Consider the following 11401-nt stretch of genomic DNA (forward strand, 5'->3'; position numbering starts at 1 on the left):
TGGACCGGCTGCCAGTGTTGCATTTTATTTTGCATTGGCAACATTGCTCTTGTAATTGAACTGAACTACTGCTAATGGTCTCAAAGTCGAGTGTAGGGAGCCCCCCAGGGCTGTGTGCTCAGCCCCTTCCTGTTCTCGCTCTACACCCACAAACATGAAGAGGACTCTGTGGTGAAGTTTGCCAACTACTGCTCAGCCTCAGTAAACCCAATGCCCAGGACAGCAGGGCTCCACAACTTCAATTTAATATGCTGCACTTTTTTTCAGAGCCACCTGTCAAGCCTACAGGAGGTGAGTGTGTGATTCCGGGTCCATTCAGGATTTCAGTTAAGTATACTTTTAAATGTATTAAGGTCCCTAGCATTATACTCTTAAGTTACCAATTATTTAACATTCATAACACCAAAAATGTGTGGACCCTTCAGGATTAGTAAATTGTTGGCCTTGGCTACTGTCTATGTTAACATATAAAGAATAGCCTTAGAAAAAAAAAAATATATATATATATATATACATTTTTACCAAGGTGATTCAATGGTAGTGATTTAACATTAGTCATATGAATTTATATTTCTCTTTATTAAGTTGTACATTTATACGTTCACTGCTCAGTATGTGGGTGGAAACATTTCAACAGAAAATACAAAAAGCATTCTCTTAAATACTTGACCCATGCAGTGTAGCTGTAAGTATAAAGTGCCATGTGTTTCACAGCTTCTGGACAAAGTTGATGCCGGAGCCCAAACGATACATTGGCCGACCGATTTTTACCAGCATCATCGCAGATGTTGGCTGATAAGTAAAGATAAACTGTAGCACTAAAATGCCAAAGATATGACTTGAGGTAATTTAGAAACGGTGTTTCCATTACGTAGACTGTCCACCAGAGCGCACTAACAAACGTTATGGAATTATAGGAATAATTCTGTTGTGTCTTATGAATAATTACCGGCCAATGTACTGCAATTTAATTAATATCGAACTCTGTCATGTCAATATGGGTATCAACTAAATCTAGTTTTGTTGGGTCTTGTTGAAACATCATAAATACTGGTTCACAGAGCAATAAGAGGCAAATGTAATGTGCTCGGCATTTTTCATCAAGCAGCACACAAATATGAACTGCTTTTCATGCTAACTGTCCCATATGAATCCCACTGTTATGCCTCCGCAGGTTCTCCGCGTATTAATCCTCCACACACCTTTTTATGAACCTTTCACTTCTCTCCCAGTTGTTTGAAAAGGCACAAAATGTCTTCATAAATAGATTTCTCCCTCAAAAATGTGCTGCACAGTCAGAGAAAAGAGCTGTCCTCTGTAGATTTGTCCCACAGCACTCTGCATGTCCTCCTGGTCCTGTTGGAACGGCCTAGCAGCGAGACGTTGACCTGTAGCGGCTGTAAGGGCTCGTCCTCGGCTTTAGGTTGTCCTAAGGGGTTACTGCATTCATAGGTTTCAGACCCATTCACGCCTGGGTCCATGCTCGTCGACCTGCAACAAGTCAGGCCATGTGTGTGTTGCTCTTCGTCCGAATGGCTCTCAGGTAGGCCATTTTGGTTTTGGCTCTGAGTGAGGTGATTAGGCTCCATGTGGTTGTTCGCATCGTCCGAACGTCGCGTGGGGTCGGAGCTCTGTCTTAGTGGCTGTGAGATGTGGGTTTGCTCATGTGACTCCAGGGTCTTGTCCCGGTCGTGAGACTGGTTTTGATGGTTGTGCTTCTGCCAGAAGGCTCTGCGGTGCTGCTCTATCTCTGACAGCAGGGGCAGGCCGATGTCCAGGTGCATCAGCAGGTTCTCAAGCCACTCCTGCAGCTTCGAAAAGGAAGGACTGAAAGACAAAGAGTTGCAGTGGTTAGAGGCTGTAGAGCTTTACATGCTCTACTGCAGTAACTGCAGGACTATTCTGCACTGTATTAGTTTAGTTTGTTTGTGTAATGCATTGCTTAGAGTATGTGCACAGTACATGGGCTCATACATTGGGATACAGTAGACTTAGTACACTGTACATCAACTCACCAGAAAGTAACCTCAAGACTTTCTGACTGTAGTGGTAACAGATGAAACGCATTAACGCAGCATTACCGCTCTAATTGAAGTGCCTATTAGTTTTATTTTGAGTAGTGGTGGCGTGGTAGTTGTGTAGACTGAAACTGAGCTGAAATGTACTGTAGGTTGTGTTGAATTCGTGCAGTCGTACCGTTGATCAGCGTCCATGTCACAGCAGAGGACAGCCAGGGGCAGGAAGGCCGGGGGGCAGCGTGGAGGGTGGTACTGCTGCAGGAAGCCGGCTACATTTAGCCCAAAGTCATTGGATCGGGGAAGGTAGTCAGGGTCAGCATTCACTCGACCTATAATCTATGGAGAGACAGAGATAGATACTCTGCTTTAAAACTGATAAGATGCTTGATCAATAAAAAGAAGTGTGGATAATATAGGCCTGGGCAATATATTGATATGTTATCGATAACGTGATATGAGACTAGATATCGTCTTAGATTTTGGATGTCATATAAATATTGTCTATTGGTTGTGAAGGCTGCATTACAGTAAAGTGATATCATTTTCGGAATTTACCAGACTGTTCCAGCTGTTTTATTATTTACCTTGAGCCACTTAAGTCATTATATCAACATTACTGATAATTATTTATCAAAAATCCAATTTTGTAAATATTTTCCGAAAGCACCAATAGTCAGATCTCCAATAGCGTTGCAATAACGATAAGAGAGGTAAAAAAAATATCATATTTTATCCATATCACCCAGCCCTAGGATAATATAGGTTTGTTTGTTTTGACATTTATAGAACATTTTAACACCACTTTTAGGAATACTTTTCTTTGTCCAGATGTTCTTACCTCACATATCATGATACCAAAGGAGAAGACGTCCACCCGCTCGTCATAGCTTTTCCCTGAGAGGTGCAGAGAAAAGATTGGGAAATATGAGCCACATCTTTACTGGCCCATAGTGGAGATGTAGAGATGTTGTTTTCAGTGTATTCATATTAAACCTGCAACTAGACCTCAGAATAATTTCCGGTCACACACTTACCCCTTATTTGCATATTTTGCTATCTTGCACTACTTCTGGCATGAAGAGGCAAGCTGAGGTTTGTCAGTTCTGCTTCGAAACATCACTGAGAGTATTTATACCTTTTTCAAGTCATCATGGTACATGGTACAGTACTTGAGAAAATAATTTCTGTGCAAATTTTCATTCTTTGGAAATTCGTTGCATTATTGTAAAAGCAACATTTATTGTAGGGAAGGTATAAATCTAAAGTAAGTCTTATTCCTACGCTGTGACGTCTCACATGAATCCAAAGTCCTTTACTCGTAATCAGAAGTATTGTACCTGTGCCAGTTGCCATATTTAACTGGTATAAATAAGGTAATAAGGCTTACAATGAATTTTCCAAGTGTCTATATAAGCGTTATAGAATTAAGAAAATGTAGTCCAGGACCTCCAGGCTACCAAAGTTGTTAGAATTAGTTACATCATACTCTTTACCTTCACGACAAACAAGCCTCTGTGCGATTGGTTCAGGTTCAGAGATTGCTATAACTGTTGGCCTGGAACCTTGTGCACTCACCGTGGATCATCTCAGGGGCCATCCAGTAGGGGTTTCCTACCACGGTGTAGCGCTTCCTCCGGTCAGGCCTGCGGAGCTCTGACAGTGTCCCCTTCGCAGGCCGCTCCATCGAGGACGTTGTGGTCTGATTCCTCTCCTTTATTACCAGCCTGGCTAGTCCGAAGTCTGCCACCACCACAGACTGGTTCTGAGAGAGCAATGAGAGCAATGTTAGGAATATTTATATTGTTATGTTGGTTTGTTTTTGTTTAAAGTGTTGCAGGAGTGTGAAGTATCAATCATGTTGATTGAGATACAGATTGAGAGCGACAGATTTAATAGACTTGGATTTGGATCCAAAATGAAGCTGGCTATCAAAAGCTAACCCTCGTTTTGTTCGTTCACAGTACGTTTACAATTTTATTAAATTGAATGAAGCAATCAACATATTGATGAAACGCCTCAACGCTGTGGGGAAATAGTCATTTCTGATGGGTTTGTGTATCCTACGGTGAAGCTATCTGATGTTAGCTGATGTGTGTGATGGAACCACTTGTTTACCTCTCTGACCAAGCAGTTGTGTGAATTCAGGTCTCGGTGGATAACATTCATGGAGTGTAGATATGCCTTTGAAGGAGAGATGTTATATACATTAGGGGAAGTTGGTACTCGATCAAATAAAGATTTTGGATATTAACCTTGAAAGACTCACCATTCCAGCTGCAATGTCTTTGGCGTAACCCACTCTTGTACTCCAGGGGAAATCCTCATCCTACGATAAGCAGAGTGTGATCAACATACTGTGCCCGTGTGCTCTCACAGTCCTTCTGGAGTTTTAACGTACCATTTTTACGATGGTCTCTCGGAGAGTTCCTCCCTGGATGTATTCAGAGACAAAGTTTATTCGTTTGTCTTTATAAAACAGTCCAATGAACTTGAGGACGTTGGGATGGTCCAGACAGCGCATCACCTTCACCTGTACAAATAGAGAGGAAAAGTGTTTAAACAAATGCTTCACGTCATTGCAGCAGCAGGGAAATAGCTCAAAGGTAACATAGTGACCTAGTAACCCTCTTGATGATGTAAGATGGGGTTAAAACTGTGCTAGCGAAAAATACAGCTTTCTTACCAACTTAAAACCTAAAGTGGGCTCCCGTAGTGAAGAGCACTTATCTTCCTTAACTTAGACCTGTTCATTCTTAGTCCCCTAAATACAAATGACCATCAGCCAGGTGGGAAAACAGGTTAACTTCCTGCTCTAATGACCACTTACCTCCTTTAAGAAAGTCTTGTGGGTCTCTTCGTCGAAACGTATCAACTCTTTCATCACCATCACCTCCCCTGTCTCCTGATGCGTCACCTTGATAACAACAGGTTAATCACAAGGCTGATTTAAAATCAATCGTACAGAATAACTGCCGACTAGGCGTAGAGCCGTGAAGAATGGAGGGAAATGTAACTGCCGTACCTTGACAGCCTGTCCAAAGAAGCCCTTGCCAAGCACTTCTCCGTGGATGAGGTCCGAAGGTCTGAAGATGCGATGGGTTCGATCTCCGGCGTCCGCACGGAGAGACTCTGAGCGAACCATGTCTCTCCTCTGAGATAACAGCGACAGTGCCCCGGAGGACAGAGGACACTTATCGATACTACAGCTGCGCCTGAGAAAGAAAAGAGAGACTCAGACAGAGAGAAAGAGAAGAGTAAGAAATCCAAGTAAGCCGAGAGTCAGCGCTTACAGGATATGTCTGGATCGCATTCCCATGGTCCCCTGGTGCTGAGGAGGGGAGAGGCTCATGCTGATTGGTCCATCTGTCTCCTCCCCTGGACTGGGCTCTTCCTTCAGACTTGGGAGTTTGTGGGTCGAAGAAAGTTTGTCCCGGACACGGGGGTCAGGACAGCTGATGTCGTCCTGGGGATCGTTTGAGAGAAGGACTTCATCGGGAGGCTGCGGGTTGTGTTCGATGGTCAGCTGCAGTGGTCTGCTTGTGTCCTGGATCACACAGTTTATCTAGAGGATAGCATATCGTATTGACCTTTGGTGACATTTTTCCGGTTTAATTATGTTTTTTTTTTATTGGATGGTATTATGAATCGGTGGGTAGTTTGAGGCCTACCTCGTCTGGGGTAATGTTGTGGACCGGGATGCCGTTGACCTCAAGTACTCGGTCCCCATTGTGGACAGAGGACAGCAGGTCGGGGCTGAGGGCAGCTGTGTCTAACCTGAGGGAGACCGAAAATGAGTTAACGGGTGCAGGAAAGGTGGGGGAAGACAAAACGAGCCTGGGTTGTTGGCTCCGTCTAGCACGAACTAAATACAAAGTCCACTCTTGGCCATGTCTCGGATTCATAGACTCACCCTGTCACAGTGACAAGAGGGCCTTTCTCCTGGCAGAGGTCAGTGGTGAGAGTCAGGGCTTGTCGGCCACCTGCACGGGGAGGGAGAGACACCAGCGCCACCATGTGGGGACTCTTGGCGAGTGGAGAAGCTGACCTCGCTGCTGAAACTACACCCTGACAGAAACAGTGGCCGCTGCAGAACGGACAAATCAAGAGATGGAATAAAGGAGAATCAGAATCATACATCTTTACATAGTTTACCAAAAATTAAAGAAGCTCAAAGAACTTCAAACTTACCAGTAGAGTTTTGTGCGTTCGACGAGCGTGTAGGTGTCTCCATCTCCAATGAACATTTCACAGCTCATACAAGTGAAGCATTCAGGGTGGTACTTTTGCTCTCCGGCAACCTGTTCAGGCAGTGTGGTAAAACACAACGCAGAAGCCAATGTCACAATATTGTTTGATACAGAAGATGATAGTTTGGTGGGGTTGGGACCAAATGCAGCTCTGAATCATAAAGAGTAATTTCTATGCAATCCTGCAAAAGAGCATTGTAATGTCAGGATGTTTTCAGAGGATATCCTCCGGTGTGAGTGTTGAAAGACAAAATGCATTTACTTTCATACCAGGAAGAAACCAAGACACAGGAAGTCTTTAAATCTCTGAATAGTATCATGCTGAGATCCTGTATTTCTTGTTACAGAGATTATTGCCGTACTTCTATCTGTGAATCTTACGTAATACACATTTTGATATTTGTCTCAGTTGGAACAAATGGGGGCTTTGAATGATCGATAAAGCAGCTATTTTTAAACCAGCACACCAGCGATCAATCAATTTGTTATTGGCTGAGTACAACATGTTTTGGTGCGAGTAAACTGAAAAACAGACAGGAGGATTATATGCTCGGCGGCTTTGGCCTGGGACTGTTGGTTTGGTCTTTAACTGCAATGTTGTGACTAATTATAATGAAATGTTAGAAATAGGGCAGAAATAGGGAAGGTCTGATTCTAAAATGAGTCTTTCCTGTTAGAAGTGCATGTACAGTAAAGTGTGTGGCCTACACAGACAAAAACATAAGCAACAGTTTTACTCTGCTATGTATACTATGAGTGATATATATATTGTTGATTTGTGGTACAAAGCCTTAACCCTCTCTTTTTGATTATCTAGCATATTCCATAATAAGAATAGTTCCTATTGGCTCCTATTAATTGAAGCCCTGATTTGAGGTGTTTTCAGTGATTATCTTGGTACCATAATGAGTCCTGTGGCGATGGTCTCTTTGCAGCCGTGGCAGTGCTCTCCATAGCGGGCCCAGTAGTGCTTCTTACAGTAGAGCTGTGCCTCTCTCTCATAGTACCAGTGAGACAGGATGCAGCCACATTCACAACACCTGGAGAGAAGGGTGAAGCAGGGAAGAGAGAGAGAGAGAGAGAGAGAGTAGGATGTGGAAACAAGAGAACATGGAGATTTAGAGCGGATGTAAGATGATTCTTCAGAGGCGTGTGAGAGCAAAGTAACGTGAGCCTCATCAGCGATGGAACACGTGAGACTCGCGAGGATAGTCGACCTCTGAGATCGTCACACACGGGGTCAGGTGCAACACTTTCAGGCCAGTTGGACCGCAAGTTATCGTCTTCAGTGTAGCCTTTTTTAACACACAGTCGTGTTCACTGTCACCGAGACGCATCTCCTTTCCTCTCTTGACTTCTTTGACCCCATGCTTGTGTTGAATGACAGTGTGAGTCTTTTATTAGTCACAAAGTTGAGCCTAAAATACAGTTGACAGAGATTGTGTTGAAATGATGCGTGGTACAACGCCTTGCAAAAGTATTCACCCCCCCTTGGTGTTTTTCCTATTTTGGAATTAAAATGGATTTTTATTTGATTGCCGACACAAAATAGTGAAAAAGCTAAATTAAACAAAAAACAAACAAACTGATAACTGGTGTGTGCTAATTAAGCCCCTAAATACGATTGGGTGCTACCACTTACCTTCAAAAGTCACATCATTAATTCATTACAGTTCACCTGTGTGCAATGGAGCACCATTAAATACATTATAACAAAATGGAAAGAATATAGCACCACAACAAACCTGCCGAATGAGGACAATACTCAGGGAGCAGGCAAGGAGGACATTAATCAGAGAGGCGTCAACGAGGCCAAAGAAAACCCCGAAGGAGCCGGAAAGCTCCACAGAGGAGATTGGAGTCTCTGTTCAAAGGGACACTTTAAGCTGTACACTCCACAGAGATGGGCTTAATGGAAGAGTGGCCAGAAAAAAAGACAATGTTTGAAGAAAAAGATAAGAAAACGTGTGTAGAGTTCGCCAAAAGGTATGTGGCCACAGGTTGCACACAATCTAAGTGGGACATGATCTGTCACATGACTTTATTTAAATAATGATGTGACTTTTTAAGGTAATTGGTAACACTAGACCTTAATTAGGGGCTTCATAGCAAAGACGATTAATACATAAGCACGCACCACTTTTCAAGGTTTTTTTTTTCATTTCACTTCACCAACTTTGACTATTTTGTGTCGATCTATTATATAAAATCTAGATCAAAATCCATCGCCAAGTGGGTGAATAGTACACTGCGACAGAGAGCACATTCAGCCAGATGCCAAACTAATACTGCTTCTTACAAAAGGACTACTCATGTAGGGTCACTGGTCTGTCAGATGTCTTCACTCCAAGGACACACCCACTCAAAGATTGCAAAAGAGTAGCTAAACAAAGTGAAAACATTGCTGCAGTTTAAAAAGCTATATTGTTGCTTGAATGCAGCACAGCATGTTCACTTTCAGTCCTTTTTAAAAACTGAAAACAGAAACTCCCAGTGGCATCCTGGGCTGAAACTGAATGAAGAATAATACCTATACACAGCAAAAACCTGCTTCCTTATCTCTTCAATGCAACCGCCTCAGTGGGAAGTGACTTCCTGGACAGAGCACAGCCCCATGTTTCCTCTCTCCCAACCTCAACTGTAAATGCCACACTGTCCTCACAATAGAGAATGAAAAGGTTGCCTTTCTATTGAGAATAAAGCAGTTGGAGAGTTTCCTCCCATGTACAGTGACGACGTTTCACTGTGATCAATCGTCTTATTTGATTTAGTCGTCTTAGATCTTGGAACACAAACTTAAAGTGGTGAAAAGCACGATCCTACATCTACTACTAACTTCCGTGCTCATCAGTAATTGATGTGGTTTTGTATTGCGCTTGTCGGAGGCTACGTCAGTGTCACTGTTGTGACGACTACACCCAGTCGTTCTTCTCTTCGTTCTAAGAAACTGTTGTTGCTCCTGATGGAAATGTCAAACACGTCACTTCTTCTGGTAGAGATTATAAATACTGTATTTAACTGGGGATAGGATCACTTTTAAGTTGTTTGTTAATAGAGACCACAACATGGTCGTGTATGATTACTTGATATTGACCTTTAGGTTCACTGCTGCAGCTCATATTCAGTAGGACTTGAGTAAAGTTAAAGAGTTTCTACTCTTAACAGATACTAGGTTTGCTGGGGAAACGGTGCACTACGGGAAGTACAGTTAGAGATCTATTACACCTGACTCCCAATTATTGCGGAGGAAATAATAAAGTAATAAAACCTCATCAGACAGCTGCAGTTTTTTTTTCTTTGTTCTTCTGCTGGCATCGGGATGTGGAGCCTCCCAGCTTCACATCTGCAATTTCCACCTCAACATCTGGTCATTTATCCTCCTCTCTGTTTCCTACTGCCACCCATCTCCTCACATTACTCTGTTTGACAGTAATACCCTCACCTGGCTCGTGCTGCGTCTCACGCTTGTCGTTAGCCATGAATAAATCTCCTGAGCTATGTTCCCGTGTCACTAATAGTGCCAGCACCTGTTGTACATATAACAAACATGTTGTGATGTCAGGACATTAACGCAGGTCAAATGTTAAGAATCTGATGACGTCTTTTCCTGCTAGGGTTTCCTCCATGTTCTGTCTGTGTCGCCCTGCAGGATTTCCTTTAAATAACAGGAGATATTAAGAAGTAATGTTTGGGTGTTACAGGGATATTGTCTCAATGGTGTTATGTATGCAGTATTATACATGCATCTTTTGATATAGACCTGAGGAAGAGGAGGTAGAACAAACAGGGATCCACAAAAACAACACATTTGCCTGTTATTGTTTTGGTTTCATTACACATACTCATAGTTGATGTGAAAGTAGACAGAATATAGAAGCACCACAGGTTACTCATGTGTCTGTTTGCCACAGCAGAGTTGTTTTTGAGGAAGTATCGCAGATGTTGAATTACAATTTGCTGTATTCTGTGTTTCACTTTTGCTCACGCTTTTACACTCTTTCTCTTTTACACACATCGCAGCAAATTGATGGAAGTCTCTCTTACCGTCCTTTCATCCCTCTCCGAAACCTTTGGTCCCGTCGTGACATTCTGCCCCGTCAGTTCGCCGATAGACAACTCTTTTCTCAGAAACAATCCGCCCAGTTCCGAAAAGGAGCTTTTTAGTTGCATGTGGTCATGAGCGGATCCTTCATTTATTCCGTGGCAGCAGGCGTTGTCTTTTTCTTTCTTTTTTTACTCTCTGTCTCGCTCTGTGTCTCTCTCTTCATGCGCTCAGAGGCTTCCTGTGCATTGGAGTTCACTCTCTAATGAGCAGAGTAGCTGTGTGAGAAAAAACTCTGACCTACTGACACCAGCTGGCCAGGCTCCCTCTGCTGGCTGCCAATAAATAGACATCTCCCAGTATAGACGTTGTGCTCCACGGTCCCTCTCCTGTTACTCCCAGTATGTAGACCTCTGCACGATACAGTTACGCTCCTCTGCGGCGTCCACAGAATGTGGAGCTAGATGGGGGTTTATATGAGTTCAGTGTGTTTTTCTCAGAAGTGGTGAGCTTGTGTGTGTTTTTGAAACGAGCTCTGTTCCCATCAGCGCAGACATAATCTCTTTATGAATGCTCCAATTACTGCACTGCCCTGATCCTACAGTAAAGCACTCTATTCATTACACACAATCAACAAAAAGGGAGAATTCAGTTAATTAGGGAAAGAAAAACAATACTGTACGATACCCTCAGATTATCCACGTGAGTGTGGCTCTGCTGCTGTTGATGTGGCTTTAAAACAATAAGATGTCAGAGGAATGAACAAACAAAAATGACACCACTGTAGATTTCTTATTTTGTCTTTTGTTTCAAAGTACATTTTCTAGAATGAGTCCAGTTTAGTTTACATCTCCAGACTGTAATTCATAATAGTAGTAGGCTGTGTGTGTGTGTGTGTGTGTGTGTCTTCTATGGTTTATTCTTAGTCGTTGTTTATCTTGTTTATGCTTGTTTCATTTAGGACTCACTGGTCTATGCTGTAGACTACTTAATACGCTGTAGTGTGCACTGTTAGCTGAGTCACGATGTCACTATGAAGACAGCGCTTGAATGCTGCTCTAACTTTGGCCATAGTTAGTTGTTCAGTTGTGGTT

At 42.9% G+C, this 11401-nt stretch overlaps 1 protein-coding gene across 1 annotated transcript; it reads right to left on the reverse strand.

The window, feature by feature from the left end:
• Positions 1–584: 584 nt before the first annotated feature.
• Positions 585–10499, reverse strand: LOC306704834 (LIM domain kinase 1-like). Its single transcript, XM_079171377.1, has 15 exons — positions 10310–10499; positions 7167–7305; positions 6207–6316; positions 5929–6102; positions 5687–5792; positions 5309–5580; positions 5041–5230; positions 4846–4932; positions 4417–4548; positions 4285–4344; positions 4134–4199; positions 3594–3780; positions 2857–2912; positions 2197–2354; positions 585–1827 (listed from the first exon to the last, which is right to left on the reverse strand). Exons 1-15 carry the CDS (start codon positions 10351–10353, stop codon positions 1296–1298), a joined length of 2313 nt encoding a protein of 770 aa, XP_079027503.1. The 5' UTR covers positions 10354–10499; the 3' UTR covers positions 585–1295.
• Between the last annotated feature and the right edge of the window lie 902 nt (positions 10500–11401).

The sequence above is a fragment of the Pholis gunnellus genome (genome assembly GCF_910591455.1).
Source record: "Pholis gunnellus genome assembly, chromosome: 13".
NCBI classification, from domain to species: Eukaryota; Metazoa; Chordata; class Actinopteri; order Perciformes; family Pholidae; genus Pholis; species Pholis gunnellus.